The 18989-nt window shown below is 36.8% G+C and overlaps 2 protein-coding genes across 3 annotated transcripts in view; one reads left to right on the forward strand and one right to left on the reverse strand.

The window, feature by feature from the left end:
• SH3BGRL2 (SH3 domain binding glutamate rich protein like 2) overlaps positions 1-18989 on the reverse strand; it is a 287777-nt gene that overhangs the window by 174942 nt on the left and 93846 nt on the right.
• The window catches only part of LCA5 (lebercilin LCA5), an 85664-nt gene that overhangs the window by 16063 nt on the left and 50612 nt on the right, over positions 1-18989 (forward strand). For all 3 annotated transcript variants that reach the window (XM_012471792.2, XM_064360899.1, XM_064360898.1), the window contains exon 3: positions 4320-4849. In XM_012471792.2, coding sequence (XP_012327215.1) covers positions 4320-4849 — 530 coding nt within the window. The remainder of the gene's footprint in view (positions 1-4319; positions 4850-18989) is intronic.

The raw sequence follows: 18989 nt of genomic DNA on the forward strand, positions 1-18989 counted from the left end.
TCTCTGGCCAAGAAAACGTCGTTGTAGTTACTAGCAAAATACGTAAAGTTTACCAGTACAGCATAGAAAAATAAGGCAAATGAGTTAATTACAGTATCCATTAATAAAAGTAGCATGGTAGTAGCTTAGAATGGTGAGAGTTTAGATTGCAAGGCAGGAAGTGGTAAAATTGCGGACTGAAAAGGGAACAAGGGACCACATTATGAAACACCATGCATCCTGTGCTAGTATGTTGACTCTATTTTTGTTGGGAATAGTTAGCCATTGAAAAGATTTAAGCAAGGGTATAATTTAATCTGCCTTTATAAATTTTTACTTTGAAAAATAGTATTTGCTCATTAAAAACTACAAGGATATATATTCCTTTTGAAAGAAACCCTTTCATGGACCCCCTCCAGTCTATCTCCTCAGGGATGTCCATACTTCTAACCATTTATAACAATTGGGAACCTTTTTCTCTTTCTTAGTGAGTACAATGCTTTGTTGTTTTGGTCTCTTTTTCCAAATCTGTCTCAGTGCTTGTTACGATTTTGTAGTTGAGAGCATGATACCTTATTAAACTTTTGCTATATAATTAAGAACTAACAAAACAGATCTTAGAGTTGAACCTTAGAAAATGCATATTATTCTCAAGAAATACCTAGGGTATTATTGGTACAGAATACTTTAATTTTTTCTTCATTCTCCAGAAGCAACTTAGGAGGCCACCCAATTATGGAGTCAGAACTTTTGTAAGCCTTACCTTATTTGAGAAGATAATTGAGAAAAACTATGAAAAACAGTTCCAACATCAGCCAGAAAATTTCAGTTTTTGTCTTCAGTCTGACTTGTACTATTTTCTGCTTTGCACTGTCCTTTGAATTAAAATCGGTTGGAATTAGTCTGCCTTAGACCAAGTAACAGGACCAAACTGATACATTTCTGTAAACACTAAGTTAATTTTTCTTAGTTTAAATTGCGATCAGTATAGACTAACCTAAGGATGAAACAAATGTGATTAAAACAGCATTTTAAATGAATTTTTGGGTTTGCATGTTTGATAACATATTCTTTCTTCCCTCTCCTTAATTTTCAGCATACTTTATTTTTATTTTTTTGCATAAAATTTATACTGTATCAGAATTTATCATGGCAAAATTTAATAAGTTTTGATTATACATGTTTGTTTATTATATATTTATTCCATTCTTTGTTTTTTCAATAATATAAACATATCTTGATTTTTTTGGTGGATGCATAATTTATTTTTACTATATTAAAAAAGAGTCAAATTATTTTTAACACCTGAAGGAAGAAAAAGCAATTTTCCACCCACTTTTTGGGAATGACTTAACAAGGAGAGATGAAAAATGATATATACAACAATCATCTTTCTTCTTTTATTAGCACTTGGTAGTTTAAAATATTTCATCTTGATAGTTTTTAAAATGAAAATATAAAGGTAGATGAAAGCTGGCAATATTTGTGAGTTCAGGTTAATGATCAGTTTGTAGTTATACTAATAGAATATGCTAAAAAATTCGGAGTGTTAGGATGTCAGAAAGTTGGTTGTGGAAACTTTTGTATCTGACTAAAATTTTTATCCTGATTCTTATATTATTAGGCTTTAACTTTTCAAATAAAACAAGTTGTTCTTTCTATGAAGTTTCATCTTCTGAGCAGTGTAATTTTGTACATAAAAACCATATTTGAAACAATTGACATTTATCTTTATATACAATTATTTTTGTGTATAAAGTTTCTGTCATTCCAAGAGCTGAGTATATATCCCATAATAGCGTGCGTGCGTGTGTGTGTGTGTGTACCAAAATTCCATTAACTACCTATGTTGGGAAAGAAAGAAAACTGAAATGATGGACACTTCAAATTTAAAATTATATTCTAAAGTAATGCTGCCCATTGGAAATATAATACAGGTCACAAATGCAAGCCACACATGTAATTATATATTTTTTGGTAGCCAGGTTAAAGACGAAAAACAAATGAAATTTATTTTAATAGTATATATTTGAGTATTATCATTTCTACATACAGTAAGTATAAGACATTGTGAAATATTTTGCATTATTTTTGTTTTTGAATCAAGTGTTCAAAATCCAGTGTATGTTTCACAATTATAGTATATCCAGTTTGAACTACCCACATTTCAAGCTTCTTAATACCTGTATGTGGCTAGTGGCTACCATAATGGATAGCATAGTTTCAAAGTTGCGATTAAGTATTCCCTCATTTCTTTTTATTACTGCTTCTTTTCATGTATTCAGTCATTTATGGAACTGTAATCCCAAATTGGTTAAATTGTAAAAATTACTTGTTTACATAAAGGAATCAAGTATCCATGGCTGATAAGATGGGGAAGGAAAGGTTGAATCTTCTAATGTTCTTTCATTTTTTCACTCTGGAATGCATTTTCATTTTTAAAAAATGCATTTTCTCTTTGAAAAAAAAATTCTTGGCAGACTTTCAAATGCTTCTTTTAAAGGGCCGGTGCTCTGGATATTGAGCTTTGAGTTTAATGAACTTCTAGCAAAAATACAAACATTATTTCACATTTCTGAGAAATGTTGTGACTTAAAATGTGTTCTTTAAAGATTTCATATGCTTATATATTTTAGGATGTAATTTTTTGTTTTTGTCTTCCCAAATTAGGTGTTTTTGGTTTGATTATCACAGAAAAAGAAATCCTCTGAGAAAGCATTTAGAAACACACCTATACTGCTGTTTTCCATTTTCAGTCACTGATAAATGGAATGTTCTTATTGCTAACAGAGAATGTGTAGAACATTCTCCCAACAACCTAGTTGTGTAGGTGACATTGTCTTCATTCTATGGGCTGGGTAAATAGACTTGGAAAGATTTGATTGAATTGCCCAAAGAGTTAAGTCATAAATTTGAGCCACAAATCTCACTGTACAATATACTGTCATTCTGTCCCCAGTTAGAGAAAGTTGTGATTAATGAAAAAAAAAAATACATTTTCTTTTTTTTTTTTTTTTAACTTTAAGTTCAGGGACATGTGCAGAATGTACAGGTTTGTTACCTGGGTAAACATGTATTATGGAGGTTTGTTATATGAATTATTTCATCACCCAGGTATTAAGCCTAGTATCCATTAGGTATTCTTCCTGATCCTCTCTCTCCTCTCACCGTGCACCCTCCTATAGGCCCCAGTGTGTGTTGTTCCCTTCTATGTGTCCATGTGTTCCTATCATTTAGCTTCCACTTAGAAGTGAAATTGTGTGTTATCTGATTTTCTGTTGCTGTGTTAGTTTGCTAAGGATAATGGCCTCCAGCTCCATTAATGAACCTGCAAAGGACATGATCTCGTTCCTTTTTATGGGTTTATAGTATTCCATGGTGTATATGTATCACATTTTCTTTACCCAGTCTATCATTGATGAGCATTTCGGTTGATTCCATGTCTTTGTTATTGTGAATAGTGCTACAATGAATATATATTTACATTTGTCTTTATAATAGAGTGATTTCTCTTCCTTTGGGTATATACCCAGTAATGGTACCCAAAGGAATATACCATTCCTTTGGTATTTGAGTTGAATGGTGTTTCTGACTTTAGGTCTTAGGAATTGCCACATTGTCTTTCACAATGGTTGAACTAATTTATACTCCTCCCAACAGTGTGTATGTGATCTTTGTTCTCCACAACCTTGCCAGCTTGTTTTTTTTTTTTTCACTTTTTAATAATAGTCATCCTAACTGATGTGCGATAGTATCTCATTGTACCCCATTAAAAAGTGGTAAAAGGACATAAACAGTTTTCAAAAAAAGACATACATATGGTCAACAAACATATGAAAAAGCTCAACATCACTGATCATGAGAGAAATGCAAATGGAAAACATACATTTTCACATTTCAAATAATCCCAAATATCTTGGCACAAATGACTTGAATATCACAATGTTTTGTCCAGTGTTTCTTATGCACCATGCTAATGCTGATGATGCTGATGATGCTCATGTTTGAATTCTGACTTGCCATCTTATCTAAACAGTTAAAAATAGTTAAAGCCTGACACTGCTGTATTTTAAAGCTATGTAGAATCATTCCATGTAAACTATTAGGGTATCATTTTTGATAAATCAGAATATTTTTTACCTTTCTTAAAATACTGCACACCTTTCTTAATAGAAATCTATTTATAGCTCTAAATAAAATTTGATATTCTACTAAATATTGTAAAATCCTTAATGACAAAAATAACTGAAGAATGCTATGGACCCCCTTTTGTTAGAATGAATAAGTAGCACAACATTTGGTACAGCTTTCACTTTACATTATTCCTGTTTCTTTTTTAGCCCCTCAGAAACCAAGCCCTAAGGGTCTACCAAACAAAAAGGGAGTCCGAGTGGGATTTCGCTCCCAGAGCCTCAATAGAGAGCTGCTTCGGAAAGATACCAATCTTGTTACAAGACGGGTTCTGTCTGCAAGACTGCTAAAAATCAATGACTTGCAGAATGAAGTATCTGAACTCCAGGTCAAGTTAGCTGAGCTGCTAAAAGAAAATAAATCTTTGAAAAGGCTTCAGTACAGACAGGAGAAAGCCTTGAATAAGTTTGAAGATGCCGAAAATGAAATCTCACAGCTTATATTTCGTCATAACAATGAGATTACAGCACTCAAAGAACGCTTAAGAAAATCTCAAGAGAAAGAACGGGCAACTGAGAAAAGGGTAAAAGATACAGAAAGTGAACTATTTAAGACAAAATTTTCCTTACAGAAACTGAAAGAGATCTCTGAAGCTAGACACCTACCTGAACGAGATAATTTGGCAAAGAAACTAGTTTCAGCAGAGTTAAAGTTAGATGACACTGAGAGAAGAATTAAGGTACGATTTCTCCAGTTTCTAATTGTGCTTTCTTGGGATGTGTCTCATTGGGCATTTAATGTGCTGGTTTGGCATTTGCTTGGAAATAAAAACTATTTTTATTTATTTTTTATTTATTTATTTTTATTTAGTTTTAGTACTGTTTTTCTGAGTAAAACATTTGGGAAAATTTAGAATTATGTATTTAAGAGGAAGATCCAAAAGATTGTGTATATTAATGAGCTACATGTTGAATGATAGATCATAGTCATTTTGGGAAAATAATTCTATTTGGTTATCTGATTGTTTCTCTAAAATAGGAAATGACACCGTAATAGCCATAGTATATAAAACTAACCTTTTTGGGCCACTGTGTAAGAAATGCCACATCAACAATGCTTTCTGTTTTTACATCAATGCACATTATTTATCAAAGATTATAGTACATCTTTTGGGACATGGTATGCACCGATTCCCCTCAATAAAAACTGTTAGGGGAGATGATCCAAGATGGCCAAATAGGAACAGCTCTGGAGTGCAGTTCCCAGTGAGAACAACACAGAGGGTGAGTGATCACCGCATTTCCACACAAGTTATTACTGCCCACACACCAGGAGATTCCCAGGCTGAAAAGCACCACAAGTTTTCAGCGTGGCTGTTTCAGCTGGCGCCTGGAACACCTGGGAGACAGAGCTGCCCATTCAGCTGAAAAAAGGGGGCTGAAACAGGGAGCCAGGTGATCTTGCTCAGTGGGTCCCACCCCAACAAAGACCAGCAATCTGAAACGCTCTGGATTGAGAGTTTTGCAGCAAGCACAGCTGGACCCAGGACAGTCCAGCTCTATGAGGGGAAGGGCATCTGCCATTACCAAGGCAGTCCACCACTACCGAGGCAGTCTGCCATTATGAAGGCTCATAAAGGAGAGCTCAGGCTGACATCTGGCAGGTATCCTTCTGGGACGAAGAAAACAGAAGATGAAACTGGCATCAATCCTTACTGTTCTGCAGCCACCACAGGTGATCCCCAGGCAAGCAGGATCTGGAGTGGACCTCCAGCAGTCCTACAGCAGAGAGGCCTGTTAGAAGGAAAACTAAAAATCAGAAAGAAATAACTTCAACATCAACAAAAAGGATGTCCACTCAGAGACCCCATCTGAAAGTCACCAACTCCAAAGACCGTAGGTAGATAAATCCACAGAGATGGGAAGAACCCAGCACAAAAAGGATGAAAACACCAACACCAAAAACCAGAATGCCTCTCCTCCTCCAAGGGATCACAACTCCTCACCAGCAAGGGAACAAAGCTGGATGGAGAATGAGTCTGATGAATTGACAGAAACAGGCTTCAGAAGGTGGGTAATAAACTTCTGTGAGCTTAAAGAACTTGTTCTAACCCAATGCAAAGAAACTAAGAACCTTGAAAAAAGGTTTCACGAAATGCTAATGATAATAAACAGCTTAGAGAAGGATATAAATGACTTAATGGAGCTAAAAAACAACACAAGAACTTCGTTAAGCATATGGAAGTTTCAGTAGTTGAATCGAGCAAGCAGAAGAAAGGATATCAGAAATTGAAGATCAACTCAATGAAATAAAACAAGAAGACAAGGTTAGAGAAAAAAAGAGTGAAAAGAAATAAACAAAGCCTCCAAGAAATATGGGATTATGGGGAGGGATCCAAGATGACCGATTAGGAGCACCTCAGGATTGCAGCTCCCAGCGAAAGTGTGGAGGGTGAGTGGACGCCACATTTCCAGATGGATTTTTATTGCCCACAGACCAGGAGATTCCCAGGTGGAGGAAGCCCATGGGTCACCAGTGCGGCTGGTTTGGCCGGCATGGCAGTTTTGGCTGGCGCTGCTGTTTTGCCGGCGGTTCTCCATACAAAATATATAGGTCGGGGCGCTGTTTTAGCTGGCGATTGGAGCTCCTGGCAGACAGAGGCGCCCATTCAGCTGATTAAAAAGAGGCCTGAAACAGGGAGCCAGGCCAGGAGATTCCTGGGCAAAAAAGCGCCACAAATCTCAGCGCGTCTGTTTCAGCCAGCCCAGACACAGTGGGTTGCCGCACAGGAAATCACACAGATCCTGGCACCTTTTCAACAGGCGACTAGAACACCTGGTAGACAGAGTCGACCGTTCAACTAAAAAAAAAAAAAAAAAAAAAGGGCTCTGAGGCACAGAGCCAGGTGATCAGGCTCGGCTGGTCCCACCCCTACAAAAGAAGAGCAGTCAGAAACACTCTGGATTGAGAGTTTCACAGCAAGCACAGCTGAACTTGGGAGGGTCCAGCTCTGTGGGGGAGGGGTGTCCACCATTACCGAGTCAGTCCACCGCTATGGAGGTAGTCCACCATTGCTGAGGCAGCCCACCTTTACAGAGAGAGTCTGCCATTTTAGAGGTGGGCCACCATTGCCGAGGCAGTTCTAACTACACCTGTATAAACAGGACTGCAGGGAAGTTCACATGGCAGCTGGGCGGAGCCCACAGCAGCTCAGCAAAGCCTCTGCAGGCAGACGGTGACTAGGCTGCCTCCTCGCTGGGCAGGGCAGCCCTGAAAAAAGACAGCAGCACAACAGAAACTCATAAATAAAGCCCTAACTCCCTGGGACAGAGCACCTGGGAAAAATGAAAAAAAAAAAAAAAAAGGGAAGTTTATGAGTTCTGCTGCAGCAGACTTAAACGTACCTGCCTAGCAGCTCTGAATGAACAACGGAGCTCACACCTCAGCACTTGAGCTCCTATAAAGGGCAGGCTGTCTCCTCAAGCAGCTCCCTAACCCCCGTATATCCAAAGAGTCACCTCATAAAGGAGAGCTCAGACTGACATCTGGCAGGTATCCTTCAGGGACAAAGATAGCAGAAGAAGAAACTGGCAGTAATCCTTACTGTTCTACAGCTGCTGCAGGTAATTCCCAGGCAAGCAGGCCTGGAGTGGACCTCAGCGGTCCTATAGCAGAGGGGCCAGACTGTTAGAAGGAAAACTAAGAAACAGAAAGAAATAATTTCATCACCAACAAACTGGACATCCACTCAGAGACCCAATCTGAAAGTCAACAACTACAAAGATGACAGGTGAATAAATCCACAAAGATGGGAAGAAACCAGTGCAAAAAGGATGAAAGCACCCGACACCAGAACGCCTCTCCTCTTACAAGGGATCACAACTCCTCACTAGCAAGGGAACAAGGCTGGATGGAGAATGAGTATGATGAATTGACAGAATCAGGATTCAGAAGGTGGGTAATAAGAAACTTCCGTGAGCTAAAAGAACATGTTCTAACCCAATGCAAAGAAACTAAGAACCTTGAAAAAAGATTTGACGAAATGCTAATGAGAATAAACAACTTAGAGAGGAATATAAGTGAATTGATGGAGCTGAAAAACACAACATGAGAATTTCACAAAGCATACACAAATTTCAACAGCCAAATTGACCAAGCAGAAGAAAGGATATCAGAGGTCGAAGATCAACTCAATGAAGAAAAACGAGAAGGCAAGATTAGAGAAAAAAGGTAAAAAGGAAAGAACAAAGTCTCCAAGAAATATGGGACTATGTGCAAAGACCTAATCTACATTTGATAGGTGTACCTGAATGTGACGGAGAGAATGAATCCAAGCTGGAAAATATTCTTCAGGGTATTATCCAGGAAAACTTCCCCAACCTAGCAAGGCAGGCCAATGTTCAAGTCCAGGAAATACAGAGAACACCACAAAGATATTCCTCAAGAAGAGCAACCCCAAGGCACATAATCATCAGATTCACCAAGGTTGAAATGAAGGAAAAAATGCTAAGGGCAGCCAGAGAGAAAGATCGGGTTACACACAAAGGAAAGCCCATCAGACTCATAGCAGATCTCTCAGCAGAAACCCTACAAGCCAGAAGAGAGTAGGGGCCAATACTCAACATCCTTAAAGAAAAGAACTTTCAATCCAGAATTTCATATCCAGCCAAACTAAGCTTCATAAGTGAAGGAAAAATAAAATCCTTTGTGAACAAGCAAGTACTCAGAGATTTCATCACCACCAGACCTGCTTTACAAGAGCTCCTGAAAGAGGCACTAAACATAGAAAGGAACAACCAGTACCAGCCACTCCAAAAACATACCAAATGGTAAAGAGCATCAACACAGTGAAGAAACTGCATCAACTAACAGGCAAAACAGCCAGCTAGCATCAAAATGGCAGGATCAAATTCACACATAACAATATTAACCCTAAATGTAAATGGGCTAAATGCCCCAATCAAAAGACACAGACTGGCAAATTAGATAAAAAGCCAAAACCCATCGGTGTGCTGTATCCAGGAAACCCATCTCACATGCAAGGATACACAAAGGCTCAAAATAAAGGGATGGAGGAAGATTTACCAAGCAAATGGAGAGCAAAAAAAATCAGGAGTTGCAATTCTCATCTCTGATAAAATAGACTAAACCAACAAAGATCAAAAGAGACAAAGAAGGACATTACATAATGGTAAAAGGATCAATGCAACAAGAAGAGCTAATGATCCTAAATATATATGCACCTAATATAGGAGCACCCAGATACATAGGGCAAGTTCTTAATGACTTACAAAGAGACTTAGACTCCCACACAATAATAGTGGGAGACTTTAACACCCCATTGTCAATATTAGACAGATCAACGAGACAAAATTAACAAGGATATCCAGGACTTGAACTCAGACCTGGACCAAGCAAACCTAATAGACATTTACAGAACTCTCCACCCCAAATCCACATAATATACATTCTTCTCAGCGCCACATCACACCTACTCTAAAATTGACCACATAATTGGAAGTAAATCACTCCTCAGCAAATGCAAAAGAATGGAAATCATAACCAATAGTCTCTCAGACCACAGTGCAATCAAGTTAGAACTCAGAATTCAAAAACTAACTCAGAACCACACAGCTTCATGGAAACTGAACAACTGGCTCTTGAATGTTGACTGGATAAACAATGAAATGAAGGCAGAAATAAAGATGTTATTTGAAAGCAATGAGAATGAAGACACAACATACCAGAATCTCTGGGACACATTTAAAGCAGTCTCTAGGGGAAAATATATAGCAATAAATGCCCACATGAGAAGCAAGGAGAGATCGAAAATTGATACCCTATCATCAAAATTGAAAGAGCTAGAGGAGCAAGATCAAAAAAACTCAAAACCTAGCAGAAGACAAGAAATAGCTAAGATCAAAGCAGAACTGAAGGAGTTAGAGACACAAAAAACCCTTCAAAAAATCAATAAATCCAGGAGCTGTGTTTTCGAAAAGATCAACAAAATAGACCACTAGCCAGATTAATAAAAAAGAAAAGAGAGAATAATCAAATAGATGCAATAAAAAATGATAAAGAAGATATCACCACAGATTCCACAGAAATTCAAACCATCATCAGAGTTTATTATAAACAACTCTATGCACATAAACTAGTAAACCTGGAAGAAATGGATAAATTCCTGGACAGTTGCATCCTCCCAAGCCTAAACCAAGAAGAAGTCGTAACCCTGAATAGACCAATAACAAGGTCTGATGTTGAGGCAGCAATTAAGAGCTTACCACCCAAAAAAAGCCCAGGTCCAGATGAGTTCACAACCAAATTCTACCAGACATACAAAGAGGAACTGGTACCATTCCTACTGAAACTATTCCAAATAATCCAAAAAGAGGGAATCCTTCCCAAATCATTTTATGAGACCAACATCATCCTAATACCAAAACCCGGTAGAGACTCAACAAGAAAAGAAAACTACATGCCAATATCCATGATGTGTTCATGGATGCAAAAATCTTCAATAAAATACTGGCAAGCCGATTGCAACAGCACATCAAAAAGCTTATCCACCTTGATCAAGTAGAATTCATCCCGGGGATGCACAGCTGGTTCAACATACGCAAGTCTATAAACATAATTCACCACATAAACAGAACCAAAGACAAAAACCACATGATTATCTCAATTGATGCAGAGAAGGCCTTTGACAAAATTCAACAGCCTTTTATGCTAAAAACCCTCAATAAACTAGGTATTGATGGAACGTATCTCAAAATAATAAAAGCTATTTATGACAAACCAACAGCCAATATCATACTGAATGGGCAAAAACTGGAAGCATTCCCTTTGAAATCTGGCACTAGACGAGGATGCCCTCTCTCACCACTCCTATTCAATATAGTATTGGAAGTTCTAGCCAGAGCAATCAGGCAAGAAAAAGAAATAAAGGATATTCAAATAGGAAAGGAGGAAGTCAAAGTGTCTATTTGCAGACGACATGATTGTATGTCTACAAGACCCCATTGTCTCAGCCTAAAATCTTCTGAAACTGATAAGTGACTTCCGCAATGTCTCAGGATACAAAATCAGTGTGCAAAAATCACAAGCATTCCTATACACCAATAACAGATTTAAAGAGAGCCAAATCAAGAACGAACTGCCATTCACAATTGCTACAAAGAGAATAAAATACCTAGGAATACAACTTACAAGGAACGTAAAGGACCTCTTTAAGGAGAACTACAAGCCACTGCTCAATGAAATAAGAGAGGACACAAATAGATGGAGACATTCCATGTTCATGGTTAGGAAGAATCAATATCGTGAAAATGGCCATACTGCCCAAAGTAATTTACAGATTCAACACTACCTCATCAAGCTACCAATGACCTTCTTCACAGAACTGGAAAAAAACACCTTAAACTTCATATGGAACCAAAAGAGAGCCCGCATAGCCAAGTCAATTCTAAGCAAAAAGAACAAAGTGGGAGGCATCACACTACCGGACTTCAAACTATACCACAAGCCTACAATAATCAAAACAGCATGGTACTGGTACCCAAACACAGAAGATATAGACTAATGGAACATAACAGAGGCCTTGGAGGCAACACAACACATCTACAGCCATCGGATCTTTGACAAACCTGACAAAAACAAGCAATGGGGAAAGGAGTCCCTCTTTAATAAATGGTGTTGGGAAAACTGGCTAGCCATGTGCAGAAAGCAGAAACTGGACCCCTTCCTGACATCTTACACTAAAGTTAACTCCAGATGGATTAAAGACTTAAACATAAGACCTAACAGCATAAAAACCCTAGAAGAAAATCTAGGCAAAACCAATCAGGACATAGGCGTAGGCAAGGACTTCATGACCAAAACACCAAAAGCATTGGCAACAAAAGCCAAAATAGACAAATGGGACCTAATCAAACTCAACAGCTTCTGCACGGCAAAAGAAACAGTCATTAAAGTGAATCGACAACCAACAGAATGGGAAAAAATTTTTGCAGTCTACCCATCTGACAAAGGCCTGATATCCAGAATTTATAACGAACTAAAACAGATTTACAAGAAAAAAACAAGCCCATTCAAAAGTGGGCGAAGGATATGAACAGACACTTTACAAAGGAAGACATACATGAGGCCAACAAACATGAAAAAATGCTCATCATCACTGGTCATTAGAGAAATGCAAATCAAAACTACATTGAGATACTATCTCACGCCAGTTAGAATGGTGATCATTAAAAAATCTGGAGACAACATGCTGGAGAGGATGTGGAGAAATAGGAACACTTTTACACTGTTGGTGGGAGTGTAAATTAGTTCAACCATTGTGGAAGACAGGGTGGCGATTCCTCAAGGACCTAGACATAGAAATTCCATTTGACCCAGCAATCCCATTACTGGGTATATATCCAAATGATTATAAGTCGTTCTACTATAAGGACACATGCACACGAATGTTCATTGCAGCACAGTTTACAATAGCAAAGACCTGGAACCAACCCAAATGCCCATCAATGATAGACTGGACAGGAAAAGTGTGGCACATGTACACCAGGGAATATTACACAGCTGTTAAAAACGATGAGTTTGTGTCCTTTGTAGGGACATAGATGAAACTGGAAACCATCATTCTCAGCAAACTGACAGAACAGAAAATCAAACACTGCATGTTCTCACTCATAGGTGGGTGTTGAACAATGAGAACAGGTGGACACAGGGAGGGGAGCATCACACACTGGGGTCTGTTGGGGGGAAATAGGGGAGGGACAGTGGTGGGTGGGGAGTTGGGGAGAGATAGTATGGGGAGAAATGCCAGATATAGGTGAAGGGGAGGAAGGCAGGAAATCACACTGCCATGTATGTACCTGTGCAACAATCTTGCATGTTCTTCACATGTACCCCAAAACCTAAAATGCAATAAAATAAAAAAAAAAACCCAAATCCAGAAGCCTTCCTTTGCCTTTCCTATCTGTTCTGCATTTATCTAACAAATTAAGCTAATTAGGACAGAACAATGGTCAAACCAGGTTAGCTCTGTTGTTGTCTGACTCTTGAGTTCCTACAGTTCTCCCAACCTCCAGGTTGCAATTGCTTCATCTGAGAAATTAAATGGAATGATTTCTGAGGTGACATTCAGTTCTGAAATCTGATGAGTCTAAATTCATACTTTTAAGCGTTTCATACGCCAAAATTGTTTTTAACATGGTAAATTATATTTATGCCTTCCAATTAAATCCTTATTATGTCTATTATTTAATGGTGGAGAAATGAAAAATTTCTATTGTTGAAAAGAATAATTGCTTAGAAGATAAAATATCATTCATTGAGCTTCTGCTAATTTTTTATTGTATAATCAAAGAACTGGCTAGATTTTATTATTTATATATATTTTTACCTTTTCTGGAGGGAGAAGATTTACAATGAAATTATGAGATTTATGTTTGAAGGGTAAAGCTTAAAACAGTTTCAGAAAATAAACTTTGCAGTGTCCTTAGAAACTACCCATTTAGGTAGAACAAGTATTATGGCAATTTTGTGTTAATCTTTAAGATAGTTTTCCCATTGAAAAAGTAATACAAGCACTAAAAATGGGCTTAAAATTCAAATAATACAAAAAGATAGTCAATGACACATCAGTTTCCCTTCTATGCTATGCTTTCTAAGCCCCTTCTGAAGAAACAGTCAGTTAAGAAATTGTTGCTATGTGTGCAATCTCATATCTGTATATTCATGTCCATTTTTCATTCTCTTACCACAGATGGGAGTGTACCATACACAGTGTTCAATACTTTTTTTTCACTGAAAAGTGTATTTTGGCACTTTTTACATATTATCATGTTATATACATATATTTTTTGCACACACACAAAAATCAGTCTCATGTTTTTTAAAGGCTGCATATTATTCCATTGTGTAGACGTATCATAGTGTAATGAATCCTTTCCTTATTAATGTTAAGTTTAGCCTAAAGCTGCTTTTTTTTTTTTGAGACAGAGTCTTGCACTGTCATCTGGGCTGGTGTGCTGTGGCATGATTTCGGCTCACTGCAACCACATCCTGGGTTCAGGTGATTCTTCTGCCTCAGCCTTCTGAGTAGCTGGGCCTACAGGCACCCACCACCACAGCCAGCTAATTTTTTGTATTTTTAGTAGAGACTGGGTTTCACCATGTTGGCCAGGCTGGTCTCAAACTCCTGACCTTGTGGTTTGCCCACCTCAGCCTCCCAAAGTGCTGGGATTACAGCCATGAACCACCAGGCCAAACTGCCATCTTTCATATTTTAAGTTTGGCCTAAAAGTTTCTCCATACATGGCAACGTATAATCTAGGATAAGTAAACAGACTGTAAGGTACTCTTGTACCAGTCACAGAGTTTCAGCCAATCCCCGTGGCCAACTATTCAAACTATATTCAAGTAGTACAGATACCAAGCTGTAACCAGCCCACCTATTTCTTTACTTCACTTCTGTTTTCTGTATGTCACTTTTCTTTTTCTGCCCATAAATGTTACCTGACCATCTGGTAGCCTTGGAGTCACTCTGAACCTATTCTGGTTCTGGGTGCTGCCCAGTTCGTAAATTGGCTCAAGTAAACTCTGCTAATGTGTCTGAAGTTTTTCTTTTAACTTTAATATATATGTTGGCTTTTGTTTTGAGATAGTATAGAAGATGCAAAGCATTAAACTTGAGTCTTTATATGTATAAATTAGTATACAAATGGAAAAATCCCAGAAGATGAAGTCCCTGGGTCAGTAGAGCATTTTAAAAATCATTTTTGGCTATTTGTTAATGTAAGGACTGTAAAGAGTGCTACTGGATAATAGTTGTTCTTGGATTAAAGTTAAGTTTTTCATTTTGGGAGGATTTAATTGGCCTTTCTTTTGGTTATTAGCATTCTAAGAGATTCTAGAGCATTTGTATTTTTTGTTTCCCATTCACTAGCTATTTGTATTTTTATGAAAGCATCTTTACTATGGAAACATTGGTGGACTTTGCTAACTTAGTTGAGTTACAAATTATTGGCTTGGAATTCAAGGTCAAATTTAAAAATTTTAGCTTATATTTTAATTAGGCTATTAGTTAAACTGTTAATACCTACCCCTTAACCTATTAAGTTCCCAATGGAACTTTTCTCTCTCTCTCACACACACACACACACACACACACACATTATATAAATAGACAAGTTTCAAATTCTGGTTATATATCATTCCAGCTTTATGATGTGTGATACACCACTTAGATCTAACTCTGAACCTTAGTTTCCAGTCTGTAAAACTCTGCAGGTGATTGTTAACACAGTTAGGGATAAAGTTCATAATGAGTCTGGCTCAGTGGTTGGTACTTACCAGACACCTAATATATGAGTGAAAAAAAAGGGAAATGTATGAAAAGTACATTAATTAAAGGTAAATACATTAAAGCATGGTAGCATTCTTGAGTTTGAAAGACCTGTAGAAATAATTTAGTGCAACAGTTTTCAAATTGAGCTCAGTGAACTTCAAGTGTCCTACTGTTTTTTATTTTTAAAGGTTTGAAACTACTGATTTGGTCTATTGGTTTTTCAGATTTGGCAGTTCTTCACAGGCAACCAGATAAAACTGATTTTTTCTGTGGTAGTGACTGAGGAGTTATGTTACAGAGGGTACTTCAGAAACTCACATGCCTAACAACTTGAAGGAACCTCTGAAACACCTTGATGGGGAATTCTCTAGTCCAACTCAAACACTGAACTGTTGAGGAAACTGAGAGATGTTATTTGTATTCTTCTAGGTCACATAGAATCAGATAGGTCATGGCCGGGTGCAGTGGCTTATGCCTGTAATTTCAGAACGTTGGTAGGCTGAGGCATATGGATCACTTGAGCTCAGGAATTTGAGACCAGCCTAGCCAATATGTCAAAACCCCATATCTACCAAAAATACAAAAATCAGTCATGTGTAGTGGTGCATAGCTTATTATACCGGCTGCTCAGAGGCCGAGGCAGGAGAATGGCTTGAACCTGGGAAGCAGAGGTTGCAGTGAGCCAAGATCACGCCACTGCACTCCAGCCTAGGTGACTCCGTCTCAATAAAACAAATGAAAAAGGATCATATGGGTCACTAAACCTCATGTGTGGGAGTAGAACTGCAATATTCTGTCTTCTGTTACTCTATTATTTTGTTATCATTTTAGTAAAATCCTTGAAATTTTATCACATTTAAATGCTGAGTAATAGGTTCCTCTTGTAATAGTACATTTTGTGTTTTTTTTCATAGTTTTAGATGATAGCAGGAATTAAAATATTAGGATTTTGGTTATTTTATAAGTATCTTCTGATAAAATGATCTAAAAACTGTAAAAGATACAAATTGTTTTTTCCAAGTCTGTCATCATGCGAATTCTCTATATGTCATTTGCTGAGCAGAAACCACTTCTAAAATTTATTTTATTTTTGGTGCTAATTAGTAAATACTGTGTAGTAAAATGTATGTTGGAAGACAAAAGCTCAGGGTAAGGAAAGGCGTAAGATTTTTAAAGAAAACGGATTTCATTAAAGAAAACAGGTTTCATTTAAACAAAAACAAGGTCCGTTACTTAGGGCAGACTTGTAATGCACAGAGGAAGCAGAACTATTGGATTATAAGTTTGCCTCTATCTTGTCCTGCTCAAAGCGGATGAAGAAATAATAAGAATATAGATAGCTCATTTAAATGAGCTCAGTCTCCAGATTCAGATGAATTATCCTCCAGAGCACTGAAGAACCTTGCAAATGTGATTCAGGTGCCTTTGTCATTGTACTTCAGAGAGTTAGGAAAACTGGGAGAAGTGACAAAGTGAAAAAAGGCAAGTACCAGTGTTTTCAGAGGTAAACAAGTAGATGTTAGAAATGATCAATTAGTGAGCTTGATACAAATCTCTACCAGATTTTTAAATGTTTTGGAAAATATCGCTCACTTAGAACGATTCTTACTTTCCTTTCCCCCAACTCCCGTACCCCTGCTTAGGATTACTAGAATGGTACATGATGATATACTATATCTACTATATTCTCCTATATATATATATATATGATATATATCTGTATACTATATACTATATCATTATACTATGCAATTATAGAATATACAGATGCAGAACTCTATATAGTATATATAGAGAACTGTATAGAACTCTATATAGTATATGCAGTTATAGAACTCAATACTATACAGTTACAGAATATAGATGTATATAGTATTTGCAATATATTAGTATATAGTATACTAAATACTATATACAATATAGGATATAACTACATTTTATCTACTAGCATATAGTGGATATAATATTGATAGTCTGTAGTAAATTCAGTAAGTCTTTTATTTTTGTTTGTATTTTAATGGAGAAGTATGGACTGGTTGAAAATAGTGTTAGAAAGCTTTACAATTGGGTAAGTAATTGTACCCAAAGGGTGCAGGTAAATAAATAGCTGTCAACTTGGAGAGAATATTTCCAGGTGGGTGCTTTCAGTGCTATCTTAGGCTCTGTTCCTTTCAGCATATCAGTGAATGTGACCAAGCTCCTTAACAGGAAGAACAGAACAAGTCTTATTTGATTTTGTATTTGCAACACTTGGCACTCTGGCAAAAAATTAGTGTTTCTTAAAAGAATGAATGGATGGATCTCTTCCTGACAGGTTCAAAAATAGGAGATCCAACTAATTTGATGGATGACAAGATCAAGATTGATCCCCCTAGGCTCAAAATCTGGCCTGAAATAAGCAAGATAAAATTTAGTTAGGTTGACTATTTCACCTCAATTTTTTTTTCATCTATTTTATGTATATACTATGGGGAACCCTGGCTTAAAAATAATTGAAGTTAAAAAAAGCATAATTTTTAAAGTATATGAACTATAATCATATTGCCACTTAAAAAATCAAAAGGGAAGAAGTTAACCAAGTATGGTGGTATCTTGGTCCTAGGAGGTAATAATAACTCTAATTTTATTGGTCAGAGCTCATCTAATAACAAATACCAGATTTTAGGTAACAAACTGACATATGGAGACCAAACAAAATAACCAGGGGGTCAAAAAACTGGCCCAAAAGAAACAGTGGAAGAAACACAGAATCATAGAAAAGATAAGGAACAACTGTAACTTACTTCATTATTTAAAGGACTGTCACATGGAGGAAGAGAAATGGATTTATTTCCTGAGGGTAATAAAAATCTAATGGTTATTACTAGGAAGCTGGTTTCTACTCATTCAAAAGAGCTTCCTAATAATTAGAATTGTCCAATAATGAAATCAGTACCCTTTGCATTATCAGGCTTTCTGCTACCAGAATAATCTCTGCTATTTGTGCAGAGATTCAATGTCTACCATCTGGGAATACTGTAGAAAAGCATTTACTATAAGGTAGATTCATGACCTCCAGGGTCCTTGCTTACACAAGGATCTGAGTGTTTAGAATTGAGCTATAATAACACTGAACAGATATTAAAACAATTGACATTGATAGACTTATTTTAACAAATGCAATATTGTTATTTAAATATATAATCCTTTACTAATTAATAAAAAATAAATGAAGGTAAAATCACTTATCCTTTGTGTGCTTGCAAAAATTGTTAAATTATGTTAATCCTGTATTTCTTTCCATTAACAAGACAGAATTCTATGATATGTCCTTCGGAAAAAATGTTAAGTATTTTAAATTTTATTAAACTGTTTGTTTAAAGATGTTTTAAAATTTTACAGTAAAAGTAGGGAAAAAATATCCATAGTCCTACCAGCAAAAGATAGCTACTATTTCCATTTTCTCATTGATCCATTTAGGTTCTTTAATTTCTTAAAGTACTTCTAATTTTTTATGAAATATTTTGAATATACAAAAAAAAATTTA

Source organism: Aotus nancymaae, unplaced genomic scaffold, assembly GCF_030222135.1.
Source record: "Aotus nancymaae isolate 86718 unplaced genomic scaffold, 86718_ANA_hifiasm-v0.15.2.pri h1tg000040l, whole genome shotgun sequence".
Classification (NCBI taxonomy): domain Eukaryota; kingdom Metazoa; phylum Chordata; class Mammalia; order Primates; family Aotidae; genus Aotus; species Aotus nancymaae.